The 17,690-nt window shown below is 47.4% G+C and overlaps 1 protein-coding gene across 8 annotated transcripts in view; it reads left to right on the forward strand.

The window, feature by feature from the left end:
• The window catches only part of CACNA1A (calcium voltage-gated channel subunit alpha1 A), a 347,269-nt gene that overhangs the window by 91,660 nt on the left and 237,919 nt on the right, over positions 1 to 17,690 (forward strand). For all 8 annotated transcript variants that reach the window (XR_015166640.1, XM_086408911.1, XM_086408912.1 and 5 more), the window contains exon 2: positions 3,713 to 4,005. Coding sequence is in view for 7 of the 8 variants with exons in the window: in XM_086408911.1 (XP_086265037.1) it covers positions 3,713 to 4,005 (293 nt within the window). In the remaining variant the exon portion in view is untranslated. The remainder of the gene's footprint in view (positions 1 to 3,712; positions 4,006 to 17,690) is intronic.

Genomic DNA, 17,690 nt, shown 5'->3' on the forward strand with positions numbered 1-17,690 from the left:
TGTAGGTAATGCTTATGCTATGAAACTCAACTGTCTTCTCAGAAAAGTCCATCGTAACAAATTATGTGCATAAGTTCGCTTTGCAGTGCAGCCTTCTTATATGACTGGCTATTTACATCCGTGCATGTGAGATTACTTCTCAATGCATATTAACTATTTGCCTTTGAATTCTGAAACATTAAGTAGAAAAATCTTCAATGCTTACTGAGAATCCTACACAACCCATCTCCTTGCAACTCTGATCACTCTTGGTTTAATCATTTTGTCCATACCTTGACAAGATAGAAAATCTCGAAAGTGCTACAAGCAACCTGTAAAGTCTTACCCACAGGCACAGAATGGAGAATTTATGTAAAGTCACCTTTTCTAGTGTGTTTCAAATGAACTCAAATACTGATGTTCAGTTCAGTTCAGTCACTCAGTCCTATCTGACTTTTTCTGACCCCATGGACTGCAGGGTGCCAGGCTTCCCTGTCTAACACCAACTCCTGGAGCTTGCTCAAACTCATGTCCGTCGAGTCAGAGATGCCATCCAACCATCTTATCCTCTGTTGTCCCCTTCTCCTCCTGGAGATACTAAACAGTATCTGATACAATATTGATACAGATACTGATGGGAGAGCACTAACTAGGATTCGACCAGCTGAAGCTTGGAAAAATATTTATCTTCTTCATCCTCTTCCCTTTCTCCTCCCTCACCCCTGCCTTCCAGTCGATATATTGCTTTTGTGAAAATTCAGTGGTTTCTTGGTAGAAAGAAACCACTTTGGAAGACAGTTTAATGACATATTACAAATCTGAAGATATGCTACTTGGGACCCAGAAATTCCATGCTTAAGGCTCTTCCTATAGAAATGTATACTTATAGGAACCAGGATTACTCAAAGCAGGAATTTGTTTAAGAGCCTCAACTGGAAACAACTTAGATATGTATCAAGAAGATAATGGGTAAACAGATTCTGGCTATTCTTTCACTGAAATACTATACAGCAGTGAAAATGCGATCAGTTGCAGTTACATGTGACAAAAGTAGATGAATCTTAAAGACAATTAAAAAATCTTATTTCATTGAATTACAGTTGATTTACAATGTGTTAATTTCTGCCATACAGCAAAGTGATTCAGTTTTATATATATATATATGTGTGTGTGTGTGTGTGTGTATACACACATACATTCTTTTTCGTATTCTTTTCCATTATGGTTTATGAACTGTATAGTTCTCTGTGCTATACAGTAGGATCTTGTTCATCCATTCTGTATATAATAGTTTGCATACACTTATCCCAAACTCACAGTCCTCCCCTTTGCCACCTACCCTCTACCCACCTTGGCAACTACAGTCTTCTCTATGTCAAAGACATAATGTTGAACCAAAGAAATCAGACATCATAGAGCATATACTGATGATTATATTCATATAAGGGGCTTCCCAGGTAGCACAAGTGGTAAAGAACCTGAAGGCCAATGCAGGAGACATAAAAGACTCAGGTTCGATCCCTGGATTGGGAAGATCCCCTGGAGAAGGAAATGGCAACCCACTCCAGTATTCTGGCCTGGGGAATCCCATGGACAGAGAAGCCTGGCAGGCAACAGTCCTTAGGGTTGCAAAAGAGTCAGACAAGACCGAAGTGATGTAGCACACACACACATACTCATTGAAAATCTAAGGAGATGCAAAGTGGAACTGTATTGTTTAGGAATGCACAGTAAAGTAGTAAAAGTATAAAGAATAGCAAAGTTATTAATACCATACAGTCAGGATGTGGTTACATTGCTGAGGAGAATGGGTATATGTCTGTTTCCAGAGAGGCAGCAAGGTGCCCTTTCCATCTGAACTTGGGTGTTGGTTTCATGTGTGTTTGTTTCACAGCAAATTCTTAAACTGTGTATTTATGCTCTGGGTATTTTTCTGTGTGTTTTCAGTTTCACAATATAAAAAAGGCCCTGTAGTGGCTCTGGAGGGAAGCAAACACCATGGGACACACATAAGCCAGACCTTTATCCAGCCAAGCAGGACCTGGTTAGTTATCTGCTCCTGGCCATTCAGATTTGACACCCCTGAGGGTCTTTCCGAAGACAGGGGTCAATATTTCATTCCAGTTTGCAGGGCCTGGGTGATTTGAAACTTTCGCAGAAGTATCATCAAACCATGCTCCCGGTTTTTCAAATTGGTGTATTGCTAAATAGAGCAAATTTGGGTAGAGGACCCTAGACTTGCATTTCCATCCTTCTCTGTCTGTAAGTTTCTTCCTCCCTCCTTCTCCTTGCAAGATGCTAGGAGCGTCCGGCTGTCTGCAACCGAAATGGAACCCGTTGGAAAACAAGGTTTCCTCCCAAGGGAGGAGAAATCTGTCGTCCCAACTTCCCCCTTGCCACCCGACCATCCGGCTGTCCCCTCTCTCCCCCACAAAACTCCGCGGAGCCAGGTCCCCTCGCGCCTCCGCGATTGGTCGCAGGCCATCATGTGTCCCCCACTTGGGGTGGGTCTTTCTCCCGTTAAACTCATCAAACGCTCCTCTTTGGAGCTTCGCTGGCCAGTGGTTCAGACCTTTGCGCCCGTTTCCCCCACTTCTTTCCTCTTCCCCCCGCCATCCTTCCACACCAGTCTTATTTTAGCAAAATCTAGAGAAGAAGGAGGAGGAGGCATTGGGGCGGGGAGAGGGGTGGTGGACGCTAGGCATTGCAGCATCCGGAGCAGCTATTGAGCGGCTAAGAGAACCGCGCATCCCTCTCCCCCTCTCGCGCTCTCTCTCTCGTTTTTTTTTTTTTTTCCCCTCTTGTTGGGAATTTTCAGGATTTCATTGCTGCAATTTAACCCCAAGATGAGGCACGGTTGAGTGAAACGCTGCGCGCACACGCACATTCACACTCCTCCTTGGGCAGAAGAGGCAGCCGCTGGTGATTCAGGAAGGAAAAAAAAATCACCGGGACCCTGCGGCTTCAAGACTCCTTAAGACCTCTTCGGAGTGTTTCCCTCCCCCTTCCCCTTCTTTCCTTTCCCCTTAATACTCTTAATTTAATTTTTTGGCTACAGATCTTTCAGCATTTTTAAGGTCTAGGAACTCAAAACAGAAAGGGTTCTTTTCTTTTTTTTTTTTTCTTTTGTAATTTGGGGGCTGCCTTTCCCCTTCCCCCCAGGAAAGACTTGCTTTTTTTTTTTTTTAAATAAAAACTGTTTTAATGGGCCGAGCGCACTGCTTTTGCAAGATGCCAGCCTGACCCGGACCCCGGAGGGGATTTGAAGCTTCCACTGCGTCCCGGGGGGAGTCCTTTGCAAATCCTTCGAGTCTTAAAGGGGGTGTGCGTTTTTTTTTTTTTAAACTGCCTTCCCCCCCTCCCTTTTTTTTTTTCCGGAGTGGGTGGATTGGGGATTGCCTGGATTCCTTCCTCGGTTATTTTTTGCCTCGCTTCTCTCTCCCCTCCCCCCTTCCCCGGCCCCCGCGCCCCGCCCCCGCACCCTCCTCCAGCCCCTCCTTCTCCGGGGTCAGCCAGGAAGATGTCCCGAGCTGCTGCTATCCCCGGCTGGGGCCGGGCAGCCGCCTTGTGAGCCCCCGACCCGAGGCGCCGAGCCGCCGCCGCCCGATGGGCTGGGCCGTGGAGCGTCTCCGCAGTCGCAGCTCCGGCCGCCGTCTTCACAGCATCGGCGGCGGCGGCGGCGCCTTCCGCATCGTTCGCCGCAGCGTAACCCGGAGCCCTTTGCTCTTTGCAGAATGGCCCGCTTCGGAGACGAGATGCCGGCCCGCTACGGGGGAGGAGGCTCCGGGGCAGCCGCCGGGGTGGTCGTGGGCGCCGGAGGCGGGCGAGGAGCCGGGGGCAGCCGGCAGGGCGGGCAGCCCGGGGCGCAAAGGATGTACAAGCAGTCAATGGCGCAGAGAGCGCGGACCATGGCCCTCTACAACCCCATCCCCGTCCGACAGAACTGCCTCACGGTCAACCGGTCTCTATTCCTCTTCAGCGAGGACAACGTGGTGAGAAAATACGCCAAAAAGATCACCGAATGGCCATATCCTTTGCCCCGAACCCCCGGCAGCTGCGCCTCCCCCTCCTCCCTCCGCTTCCCCTCTTCCAGGCTGGGAGAGAGACCCGGGGGTTGATGGGAGGTGGTGGGGGGGGGGGTCTTCCAGGGGGTGGGAGAGGGGGCACCAGGGAGGAGTGCGGAGCGTCTCTCCACCCCGATCTGGGTTGAGCTACTGTGCAGGCTTGGGGTTGGGGGGTGCCAGGGGGAGTGGATTCCTTCTAAGGACCGATTTCGGAAGGAGGGCTGGGCCCTGGGGGTCGTACAGGGGCCTTTAGAGCCAGTTCCGGGTGGGTCAGAGTTCTCCGGAATGAGCATGGACCCGGCCAGGGCCTGGGTGCTCTGGCCGGGGCAGGGGAAGGACCGGGGCGGGGGAAGGCCTTGGCTGGGTTTCCCTAGCCGCCCCTCACCAGAGTCCACGGTTATCTCTAGAGCCGGGCCCAGTCTCAGCTCTCAGCCTCTCCACCTCTGCTGGCCCCGAGGTTGGGGGCCGCCCTCTCAAGGAGGGGACCTAGGGGCTCCCAGGGCCAAGAGCCAGTATGAGAGCATATGGCCTTCATACGGAGGGGCCAGCACTGGCCAGAATGAATATTCCCTAGTGGGCCGCTGGCTGGGAAGGGATGAGGGGCATTTATTCTCCCCCATGTCTGCAGGTTCCATTGCCTTCTGCCACTGATTAGGGATCTCATCATCTTTCGGGGTGTAGGATACATCCCAGTTTGCCCCATCTGGGGCCCTGACCTGAAAGACCCAGGATGGGCCACTTCCATAAGAAAGACAGGACAAGAGAAAATGAGGTGCCAGGTCCTTCCTGGGGTGCCGTGTCAGGCCTTGGGTTGGAATCGGCTTCTTCCACCCTAGAGACCCAGGAGGGGACACCAGGAGAGTCAGCCTCCATGTGGACATCTCAGGCAGGTAAATGCCTTTTTTTTTTTTTTTAAATTAAAGCTCCAGAGGAAGAAGGTGGAGTCCAGATTTCCCTCTGTGGAGATGCTATTAAAATGCAGATCCCCCCGTGTTTCTTTAAATTCGTGCCTGCTTGAAATAAACCTTGAGGAGGGCTTAACATCTGTTGAGATGTAGGCAGACAAGGATGGGTAATTAGTCGGGCTTTCTAGCAGTTATCTAAGCATGACCCAGATTCCAAGTCGGGGGAATGCACCCTGCTCCCCAGGCTGGCCGGACACCGTGCCGTGCCCAAGTGTGCCGCTCCTCGGCTGGGTTCCAACTGGCTGCCCTCAGTGTAAAAATGAACAGGACTGGCTGGGTCCCTGGGCTTCACTGATGAGCCCCCCATCCTCTTTGCATATGGTTTTGACTGTTATACACCCTACAAGGCTGAGCCCTGGGTGGTCCTGGGGTTGCTTATTGGAGGAACATGTTGGCTGGTGGATCCACTTTGAGCAGGATTTGGGCTTCTGGGCGCCGAAACTGCAACAGAGGGCTCTGAGCTTTTGGAGTGTGTGTGAACAGTCTACTTGGAGGGTGGTGAAAATTCAGAGGTTCAGCGGCTGTCTTTTGGGAGGGGTGTACCACTAATCATGATGTCATTTTGATGGGTGCCCCAGGCAGGAGCCAGGTCTTTGCCTCCCAAGTTTCAACCTTGTGATGATCTGTTGAAATGGTCCGGCGTCTTGTATTCACTCTGCCTGTCTCCTCTCAATCCCTGGAGGAGTAGGAGGGCACAGAGAATGGCAAGATGTCAGTGTGTGCAGGATCAGATAAGTCGGAGGTGCCCAGGAAGGATTCACTGGGCTGACAGGTTTCCGGGTTGAAAATGGTTTTAGATTGCCTTCCGGAGCCTGTATTTAGAGTCTTCTAAGAGGAAAGGAAGAAGGTGGGAGTCCAAATGTGTCCTTAGCTCACCCCAGTCCAGCTTGAATCCTGCAGATCAGAGGACTGTTGGGGAGGGGATGGCAACAGTCCTTTGGAAGGAGGAATCTTAAAAGAGAGATGCAGGTGACCTGGGAGCATTCGGTCCTTGAGAGGTTTTCTCTGGCTTTCATGCTCTCAGGAGCTTCGTGATGAGTTTGTGCATTTTGCTGTTTGCTGTCAGTTTCTGTTCACTCTCTGGGCCCGAGGCAGCAAACACATTATACAGTCCCACTCTCAAAGGGTCAAAGGGGAGAGCTCTCCACTCCCCTAATCTGTCCCCAAGCAGAATCATCCAGGACTGAGCTTTCTGGGGAGGAGCGGGGGGAAGGAGAAAGGATGAGAGGGGAGGGGACAGAGAGATGGGGGCTGGGTAAGGAAATCTGGGCCAGTGCAAAGAGACGGGATGTATGGAAACATGAGGAGTCAGGGTACCGGGGCAGAACATTGACTTGAGTATCCAAATATTTCTGCCATTCAAAAATGTGTTTAAGTACTTATTTAGAACTTTAAAAGTAATGACTTACATATATGTATATATTTCCCTGTGTTTATATAGAGAGAGGAAAGTACCCAAGTCAAGTCCAGCTTAGTAAGTGAACATTCATGCCATTAGCATCTGGGCCAAGGAAAAGAAAGTGACCAGCTCCCCAAAAGTCCCCTCCTGCCCCCTTCCAGTTAATCCCCCTACAAGGGTTACCGCTACCCCGACTTCTGACCCCATGGGTTCATTTGGACTCCTTTTAAGCCTCCTGGAAATGGAGTCAGAGGCTGTGTTCCTCTGTGTCTGGCTTTTTTTTTTTTCCCCGCTCAACAATCTGTCTGTGAGATGGATCCATGTCACTTCAGGTCATTGTTGGTTTTCCTTCTCAACACTGTGTGCTACTTTATTGTTGACTCTCTGCAGTGTAGCTCTCCGTTCTATGGTTGAGGGCCATTTGAGTAATTTCCAGACTGTGGTGCTGGGATCATTCTTGTGTGTGTCTTTGGTGGAACTTTGTGGGGAAGGCGTTTCTCTTTGAGTTTGTACCTAATAGCGGATGACGTGTACTTGGAAGTAGCATTTACTGAGGGTCGCAGGTGAGTGGGCAAAGCAGATTTCTCACTGTCATGTGAAGGAGGAGTCATTACGCATCCCATGAACTTGGCTGTGGGCTCCTAGGGCCTAAGCGTTACCTCCACATGCAAATTCCAGCATGGTACGCTGGCGGAGGGTGCAACCTTGCATTCTCCATGCTCATGGGCACTTTGCCACTGTGATCCACCACCCCGCCCCAAGCTCCATTTCTGCACCCCACTGTCCTCGGCAGCTTCAGCTTGAAGCCAGCAGATTTAAAGAGATTCTCAGGAATTTCATTTTTCTCTTCCTAAGTCAGAAAACCCACATGGAAATCTTTGATGTTCGGGTTTCCATTGGTTTCCTTCACTCTCGAAGGAGTCCAGTCAGCAGAGCTGTCTGGACCACACACCTGGGTTCCGTGTTCTCGTGGATGGGAAGGCTGATTTAAATATGGCTGTGACGGGCTCTGATGATGACTTCTAAAGAGCTCAAATCTGTCAGCTCAATAAGGTGCATCTGTCAACCTTCCTCAAGCCCCCATTTAATGCCACTCACTCCTGACGCTCTTCCTGGCGCCAGTGTGAATGTCATCTTCCTCCAGCCCTGCTGATGCCAGCAGATCGTCCCCTGAGCACTGTGTAGGAATGTGGGCCATGGCAAGAGCCGCAGACTCTGGTCTCTGTCTTATCCTGCTCCTTCTCCTGAAGCACATGCAGGATCCCAGGTTTTCACCCTTTATTTTCGGGAATCTCAGTGAGAAACCCAGAGTGCCCTCACATCAGATGCCCACTTTTTTTTTTTTAATAAAAAACTCTCTAAAGAGGAATGTTCTGTATCGGAAGCAGACGTCGACGCCCTGGGAGATGTTGGAGCATATTATCAGAGCCTTGGCCCACTCAGAAAAGTAGATTGTGCTAGAAGGGCAAGGGAGAATGGCTATCTGATTCTTCTCCTAGATCAGTGTGGCAGATATTTCCAGAAGAGCAAAACTCTGTGGAGTAGATATTAGTGTGACTTTTCCCTTGGGATTTTTTTTTTCCCCTCCACAATCCCCAAATGCTGACAAATAAAAGATCAGCTCATTGAGGAGTTAAAAACCTACCTGGAGCTGACCCCAGTGTCTACTCTTAATTTACGGTCTTCATTGATCCTACTTGGTGTGCATTTTGGGCTTCCCAGATGGTGCTAGTGGTAAAGAACCCACCTGCCAATGCAGGAGGCATGGAGGTGCAGATTCACTCCCTGGATTGGGAAGATCCCTTGCAGGAAGATATGGCAACCCACTCCAGTATTCTTGCCTAGAGAATCCCATGGGCAGAGGAGCCTGGCAGGCTTCAGTCCATAGGGTTGAAAAGAGTTGGACATGACTGAAGCGACTTAGCGTGGTGTGCATTTTGGTATATTTTACTGAAGAAATGGTAGGTATGCTTGATTCTGGGGTGCTGCTCCAGCCATCCCACTGCAAGTGTTATTTATATACATTGTAGTACTTTCTAGACTTAACTGAGTGTGAGGATTGCCTTGTTAAAATGGTGAGTTTTGTCCAGCAAGTTTGGAGTGGGGTTTGAAGTCAGATGGGGCTTCCCAGGTGACTCAATGGTGAAGAACTCACCTGCCAGTACAGGAGACATAAGAGACGTGGGTTCCATCCCTGGGTCAGGAAGATTCCCCTGGAGGAGGGCATGACAACCCACTCCAGTATTCTCACCTGGAGAATCCCATGGACGGAGGAGCCTGGTGGGCTACAGTCCATGGGGTCACAGAGTCAGACACAACTGTAGCAACTTAGCACGCACGCTGGAGTCAGACAGGCTACCATTGCACCATGAAGTCACTGGGGTGGGGTCTTTTCTAACAAGCCTCCAGGGATTGACCATGCTGTTTGTCCACAAGTTATAGTTGGAGTATCCAGGTCACATCATAGATGCATCCTTTTTTTTTTTTCTTTTTCTCAAAAACCGGGTTTATTGAAGTATTCAATATAAATTACTTCCAGTGAAATTCACCCTTTTAAGCATATAGTTCTGAGTTTTGACAGATGCATGCAGTCATGTAGCCAACACCAGAATCAAAATAGGGAATAATTTCATCAACCTAGAATATCCCCTGGTCCTCTCTGAGTCAGCGTCCCACTATGCAAGCCCTGATCTTTTTTCCATCCTTATTGCTGTTGTCTAGTCACAAAGTTGTGTCCGACTCTTTTCGACCCCATGGACTGTAGACCACCAGGTTCTTCTGTCCATGGGATTTCCTAGGCAAGTATACTGGAGTGGGTTGCCATTTCCTTCTCCAGAGGATCTTCTCAATCCAGGGATCGAGGCTTCTGCATTGGCAGGCGGATTCTTTACCACTGAGCTATCTGAGAAGACTCTTTATATCCTTACAGTTTTGCCTTTTTTAGGAGGTCATATAAATAGAATCAGACAGGACGCAGCCTTTGAGATTCACTCATGTTGTTGTGTGTATCATTTATTCATTCTTTTGAGTGCTGAGTCGTATTCCATGGGATGGTTGGAGCAGAGTGCATTCTTCCATTTCCCAGGACATTTTGGGTGTTTCCAGTTTGGGCGATTATGAATAGAGCTGCTACAAACATTGGTAGATGGGTTTTAGTGGGAACATTTGGGAAGGTACATTTTATTTCTCAGATAAATACCCAGGAGTAGGTTTGCTGGGTTATGTGGTAAGAATGTGTTTAGCTTTGTAAGAGAATGCCAAACTGTTTTCCAAAGTGGTTGTGCCATTTTGCATTCCCATCGTGTGATCCCTTTAAAAGCAGCGTGTTCTAAGCTCCAAAGTGCGTCTGGCCTCAAGGGTTTAGCATAAAGGGTTGTGGATGTGTGGAGAGTAGCAGAAGTGATAGCAGTAAGTGCCAGTCAGAGAAATTAGAAGGGGTGAGGATGTCATATGAAGCTATGTGCCTGCTCTGGTTTGAAGTCTAGCAATGGAGTGGAATCTCCAGTGTGGCAGAAGAAGGTCTCTGATGGAGAGGGGTGCTTTGGTTCGGTGCCTCGGCAATAAAAAGTCGACCTCTGAGGCTGTGAGACCTTTGCCCACCACCCTTTTCCCCACTGCCACCCCAGCACATTTGGCACAAAGTAGGTACTCCATAAATGTTTGTCCAATGAATGACAAAAATGTCCCTCTTTACCCATTTTCCAAATTATAGGGATCTGATTCACCTGTGTACCCATGTTTTAGGTTTTCAGTGGGTTTTAGGTTCGGATGGTGGGATGATGGGAGGCATGTGTATACATGAGGTTAATAGACCAAAGAAGATCTCTGAAGTGTTAGTGCTAGAGAAATCGGGGAGCAGTGGCCCCTTGAGAGTGGAGTCTTCCCCTGGGGCTTTTGAGGGGACATCTGTTGGGTTGTTGTTCGGTAGCTAAGTCATGTCTGACTCTTTGTGACCCCATGGACTGTAGCACGCCAGACTTCCCTGTCCTGCACTATCTCCCGGAGTTTGCTCGAATTCATGTCCACTCAGTCAGTGAGGCCGTCCAGCCATCTCATCCTCTGCCACCCCCTTCTCCTCTTGCCCTCAATCTTTCCCAGCATCAGAGTCTTTTCCAGTGAGTTGGCTCTTCACTTCAGGTGGCCAAAGTATCGGCGCTTCAGCATCAGTCCCTTTCCAGTGAATATTCAGGCTTGATTTCTGTTGGGTACCTGGAGCTTATGGACACCCCGCCCCATTGCTCGCCCAGTAGCAAGCACACACATGCACTCCTTCAACCATGGAAGGCACCGCTAGGAAGGTGGAATCAGTCCAGAGATATGGGGTCTATCGTTCATCCTGAAGCCCCAGTTTATACATTTCCAGGGATGCTAACTCAGCTCCTCATAAAAGGATGCAGGTGGTACCGTGAAATATAACAGAGGTGAGGGAGAGCACTGTGAGCTTTAGGTCAGCCAGGCCTGGGTTCAGATGACTCACGAGTAGCCTTGAGCATCAGAGCCTCAGTTTCCTCATGCAGTTGATGAGGATATTGCTTCTGAGTTCATGTTCCTGGGCAGACTCTCGAGGAGGTCACAGGGGATCAGGCATGAGAAATGCTCAGCCCAGTTTCCTGTTACAGAGAAAGCTCCAAAATGCATGAACCATCACATTGGAGAGTACTTTCTTCTCCTTACGTTCTATTTTGGAAACGTTGTCGAGAAACCAGGCTCTCTGGGTAGGAGTGGGAGAGAAGGGCCCCTCTGTTGACTGGCTGGTTTGGATTTATTAATCTGAGCGTGCACCCTTTTCTTTTAAATTGAAATACAATTGATTTACAGTGTTGTTAGTTTCAGATATACAGCTTAAAGCTTTAAGATTCAGTTATGCATATGTATTTTTTTTCAGAGTCTTTTCCCTTATAGATTATTATAAACTATTGAATACAGTTCCCTGGGCTGTACAGCAGGTCCTTGCTGTTTGCCTATTTTTTATATAGTGGTCTGTTTATCTCAATCCCAAAGCCTTAATTTATCCCTCCCCTCCCCCTTTCCCCTTTGGAAGCCCATTTGCGTTCTCCTTTCTCTCTGGAAGCTTTAAGTTGGGGGCGGGGAGGAGAAATACATGGCCACTTGACCTATTTTTCTATTCTCTTTGGTCTGAGGTAAAATTGTCTTCCTCTCCCTTGGTTCCTTCCTTTGTGGGTGACAAGGTGAGGGAGTTTCAAAGTGTATAATTAGCTTCCCTGCCCCACCCCTTCTCCTTCTTCTGAGCCAAAGGGTCCAACACAGGATGGAGACTGCAGGCCTAGGACAGTTGCTGTGGCCGTCCTGGGCGACTCCTGAGAGTTGAGCAGTAGACCCCTGCTCAGCTTTGCAGTTAGATTACATCCCCTTCCCTTCCCCAACAGTTTCTGTCTTTCTTCTTTCTCCCTTCTCCCTCACTTCCTGGGAGCATAGAGGAAGACAAGGAACATTCCAGGAGAGGAATCCAGGTGTTCAAAAACCACCGGGCGTTAGTCCTTGTCTGGGTAGGGTGACCAGATGTCCCTGTTTGCCTGGCCCTGTCCTGGTTTTAACATCTTGCAAAGCCCAGCAATTTGGGGCTAACAAGGACTTTGGTGGCCCTACTGTTGAGTTTTTCTTTTTAACTGGAGGATAATTGCATTGCAGTGTTGCGCTGGTTTCTGCTGGACAACAATGTGAATCAGCTATAGGTATACATATATCCCCTCCTTCCTGAGCCTCCCACCCACCCTTGCATCCCAGCCCTCTAGGTCATCGAAGAGCACCAAGCTGAGCTCCCTGTGCTATTCAGCTGCTTCCGGCTCGCTATCGATCTACTAGTGAATTCTTAACACCCCAGGGATGTAGGGAGCCAGAGATGGTGCCAGTGCCCAGGAAAGATGAAGATAAGTAAGTTTTTTTCCTCTGAAAAGCTGAGACTTTATCTTGGAATGAATTGTGCTTTTGGAAGCTACTTATTTAAGGCAGCTAATGCGAGAGAGATCCCAGCTCTGAAGCGCGAAATTCCAGAGTTAAATACGGATCAAGTTTTGTCGTCTCTCTTGGGTCAGAGGCGGCTTTATCTTCTTTTCAGCTTCGGAACATTCTTGGGTCTTCCTATAAGGTGTTCTTTACTCAGGTTGGACCTGGAACTCGGGTATTAGCAGCCCTTCCCCCAACAACACTATTTAAGAGGCCCACCCCGCCCCCTCCACGGAGCAATGAAGGAAAACGCAATTTCATCGCCCACCTGCCAGTAAATAATATTCATGCTGTTAAGTTCTGTTCTCATTTTAGGTCTGTGCGTAAAGTATTATATAATTTTAAACCAATTTTAAAGTATTTTTATACAAGCGTTTGCAGGAGGGCGAAGTCTGATCTTAAGAATAAAACCGACAGATTCGTCTTAAACGAGACTTGGGTACAGACCTAGAACTTGTTCTGTGAGGGGGTTACCCAGTTTCTGACCTTCCAGAACTTGCTATATCCTTTTTTAAAACTTTTTTTTAAAATTAAACTTTTTATTTGATCCTGGAGTATAGCTGATTAACAATGTTGTGATAGTTTCAGGAGAACAGCAAAGGGGCTCAGCCATCCATATACATGTATCCATTGTCCCCTAAACTCTTCTCCCATCCAGGCTGCCACATAACCTTGAAGAGAGTGCCCTGTGCTGTACAGTAGGTCCTTGTTGGTTATCCATTTAATTTTAATTAACAAAAATTTTTTTTGGCAAGGGGATTTTCTTTATTTGAAGAGGCACTCTTGGTTTGTTTGTTTGTTTTAAAAAGACTTCTTATTTTGTATTGGGATATTTCCCTGTCTTATAAAATAGGTCCTTGTTGGTTATCCATTTAAAATATAGCAGTGTGTACATGTCCATCCCAAGCTCCCTAACTGTCCCTTCTCCCCATCCTTCCTCCGCCCCCTGCCAGCAACCATAAGTTTGGAGAACCTGTTGTGTTTTTTTATTCCATTAACCTTTATTATTTCCTTTATTAGTAATAATGGGCATGGGAACCTCTGCTGATCCTCACTTGCTGCTATGAAATGTTTGTGGTGTCCATGGAGGGATGTGCTTGTTTGAGTAATAAGCACCAGGGTTGGAGGCTAAAAGGAGAAGAGGTTGGGAGGGAAGGTGATACTGGTGGAGGTGAAGCAAAGGGTTTGGGAATAGGTGGCCCCGGTTGTGCATCTTAGCTCCAACTCCCAGTAGCTGTGCCTCAGTCTCTTCGTCTGTAAAATGGGCATAATAGTCCTACAACCAGGACATCATGAGAGGATTAAAAGATACATGAAAGCATGTGGTGGATATGATTATTTTGTAAAAAGCATCGGAATGGGGGAGAGTATCAGAATGGATACTGTAGATCCATGATTGCCAGGGCTAGGTCTGTTGTGGTCACCACTCTGGCCCTGTGCTTGACACCTACAGTAGCTGAATACGTGACTCTGGGATGTTTTCTTGCACCTTATTTGAACAGTGACTTGCTTTAATCCTGTTCTGGGTTCACAACACATTCTGAATATTGTCTCTCCTTTCGTTTGTTTTTCCTTATTTATTTTAATACCATATGGAAACACACTGATGGATCCACTACCTGAGTAAAGAACTAGAACAGTGGCTCCCAAAGTGTGGTCCCCAGGCCTGCAGCGTCAGCAGCACCTGCTGCAGGGCCGAGATGCTTACCCTTGGGCCCACACCACTGTGTCCTGGGGGGCTGTTGAAGCACAGGTGGTTGGGCTTTGCCCCCAGAGTTTCCGATTCAAAAGGTTTCAGGTGGAACCCGAGAATTTTCATTTCTAGCAAGTTCCCGGGAGCTGCTGATCCTGCTGGTTTGGGGATCCCTCTGAACTAGAACATGCTCAGTAATTTACTTCTACCTATAGCCTCTGACCCTGCCTTGGCTTCCCGCCCCTCCCCCACTCACTCCCCCAAAGGCAACACTCTCTCTTGGATTGGGTGTGTAATTTTATTTATTTATTCATTTATTTACTTAGGCTGTGGTGGGTCTTCGTTACTGCGTGGGCTCTCTCTAGTTTCAGGGAGCAGGGGCTGCGCTCTGGTTGTGGAGTGCAGGCTCCTCATTGTGGTGGCTTCTCTTGCCTTGGAGCTCGGGCTCTAGGGCACGCGGGCTTCAGTAGCTCTGGTTCCCAGGCTCTGGAGCACAAGCTCAGTAGTTAGACGCATGGGCTTAGTTGCTCTGCACAACGTGTGGAATCTTCCCAGACCAGGGATCGAACCCATGTCTCTGGCACTGGCAAGCGGCTTGTTTACCACTGAGCCACCAGGGAAGCCCCTGGATTGGGTGTGTCTTATTCCCTTTCTTTCTTTTTAAAGATGTTTTATCACACATTTACATATGCCTTAACTCTAATGTTTTACTTTCGTGGTTTCTGAGCCTTTTTAGCCTTCTGGAACTTGCCCTTGCTTTTTTCACTCAATTGTATGTTTCTAAGATTCATCTCTCTTATTTGAGTGTAGCTGGAGGTCATTTATTTTTCTCCGTATAATATTATATTCTGCGATGATACAACAATTTATCCACCTTCCTGGATGATGGACATTTGGGATGTTTCCAGGTTTCTTGTTTTTTTTTGCTATTATGAACAGTGCTGCAGTACTGAATAAATAATTTTGGAATGAATGAATTCAAGGTGTTAATTTTAGTCTGTGTACTTGGGAATGTCGCTTCAGCTAGAATCAGCTGAGATTCATCAGCATTTATGGAACACCAGCCATCTGACAGGCACTGGCTAAGCCATTTCACAGTCTACCCATCCTTCTCTCTAAGGGCTGGGTCAGCCAGACAGCCTCTGTTCTTCCTTGTCTTCTGAAAGTCAACCTGTGTCTTAGGCATTGGCAATTGCTGTTAGTAGAGGGGTATCAGGGCTGATTTGAGAGCATGGACTCTGGAGCCAGGGGAATGGGGTTCCAATACTAACTCTTGCTAGTCACTAGCTGTGTGACCTTGCTCAAGTCATTTAAGTTATTCTATGCCTCAGTTTCCCAGTTTGTCTAAAGGGGGTTCTAATAGCACCTATCTGGGAAGATCAAATTAGTTAATACATGTTACGCTTAGAAAATAGTGCCTGGAACTTAGCGCTATATGTGTTTATATATGGATGAATGGAACAATGGATTGATGAGAGGGAAGAAGGAAGGATGGGCTTATTTGAGTGGCCTTTCTGACCCAATGCTTGGAATAGTGCATGACACATAGTAGGTGCTATGTGAAAGTGAAAGTGTTCGTCGCTCAGTCGTGTCTGACTCTTTGCAACCCCATCAACTGTAGCCTGGCAGGCTCCTCTGTCCATGGAATTCTCTAGGCAAGAATACCGGAGTGGGTTGCCATTCTCTTCTCCAAGGGATTTTCCCAACCCAGGGATCAAACCTAGGCTTCCTGCATTTCAGGCAGATTCGTTACCACTTGAGCCACCAGGAAAGTCCTACGTGCTGCATAGTATTAGTTATTATTCTGCCTTTGCTTGCCAAGGCTCTTAATCCCCTTGATCTCTCTTATTCTTTGGTATCTATCTTGAGACCCCATCTTCCTGGATTATCAACTGAACCACCATTGCGCCAATGTAGAATTCAAGGGGAAAACAATCAGGGGGGTCATGTTATCAATATTTGTAGATACTAGAATTCCATGATTCCAAGGCCCAGGCAAATTTTTTCTCATCTCAGCAATCCTTGTCTATATCCCTGATCAACTTCCTCTCCCATTCCCTATACCCCACTGCCAGGCTCTTTCCAGTCTGCTTACAACTTCCCCTTCTTCTAACCATACCCTGCTTTCTAAGTGTACCATCTTTGAAGACATCAAAGACTTCAAACCAGTGAGAATAGGCCAGCTTCTGTGCAGGTCTTATAAGGACTTGGAGCATTTGGGTCTTGCACAAATTAGAATAGTCAAAATTTTTTGGAAGAGTTGTTAGAATGTAGAATTTTAACAATTTGGCCTGTTCCTAATCACAACAGAGTCTAAAGTTTAGGATCATTGATGAATATTTGTGATTTAGAGGGGAGAAGTATCTTATGCAGATGAGTGGATAGTTGGATAGATTTGTGGATGGTTGGACAGATGGACAAATAGGTGAATGGGTTAGATGGAATGAAGGAGGGCAGGATGGATTGATGAGACAAAGAAAAGATGAATGATACTGGATGGATGGGTTATAAGTGGGTGGGTAAGTAGATTGATGGGTGATAAGGAGATGGGTGGTAGACAGATGGATGAATGAATGAGTGATGAAGGAAAGAAAGGATGAATGGGTAAATACATGAGTGGATAATAGATGGCAGGTGACTGGACTGAAGAGTAAAAAGATGAATGGATGGATGAATAGATGGATGGAAATGGATGGATGGGTGGGTGGATGGGTGGTGTTAGATCTCAGGGTGTGTGGAAGGGTGGGTGTCCGTGTCTGGGTCTCTGATACTTGATGTTCTTATTGGCTTGGAGATTGAATCCTTCCACTTACCACCCTCAATGCTAAGTGACTCTTGCTTGCTTTGTGAAAAGCAGTAAGATGGTATGCTTGTGTCTTACCTCCCATTAGAAAGCTCCTTGAGGGCAGGGAACAGTGATGTACCTTCCTCACATCCCCCAACAGTTCCCACATTGTATGATGCACGAGTGTTTGAGTAGTGATGAGGAAAATTAACAGTGTTCTTGACAAAGATTATTAAAATTCTGGAAACAGCACTTCCATTTTTTTTTTAATTTCAGTACTGGGACTAAAAGTGGAATTCCTTGGATTTTGCTCCCTTGGTTAATAGTGGTGGGCTAATGGAATATGTCTCTTCCAAGTAGGTTGGGTAAATGTCCCAGATGCTTCCTCACTGGTCAGAGATTGCAGATTATAGATGTACTAGGTTCTACAAGGCCCCTCATGATCTAAAAAGTCCCTGTTTTGTCTTTGATCTCATTTCTTCCATTCTCTACCCCTTCCACTCTGTCCCAGCCCCACTGACCCTTTTTGCTCAAATCCGGCTTTTGCATCTGGAGGCATCTGTGCTGGCGCTTCCCGCTGCTTGCATCATTGTTTCTCCAGGTCTCCCAATGGCTGACTCCTTCTCTTCGTTTAAGTCTCAGCCCAAAAGTAACCTCCTCCAGGAGGCCTATCCTCTTCATTTGTTGAATATCTGAAGTACAAAGAATATGAAATACATGCATACTCTCCTATCCAGAGTGAATCTCTGGTGACATTTTAATCTATTTCATTCCATCTATGCTTATGGATATAAGCTTTTATGAACACATTTCCATGCCACTAGATATTCCTGGACAGCAA

The sequence above is a fragment of the Bos grunniens genome, chromosome 7 (genome assembly GCF_055505025.1).
Source record: "Bos grunniens cultivar Pamir isolate PY7600 chromosome 7, Bosgru_T2T1.0, whole genome shotgun sequence".
In the NCBI taxonomy this organism is placed as follows: Eukaryota; Metazoa; Chordata; class Mammalia; order Artiodactyla; family Bovidae; genus Bos; species Bos grunniens.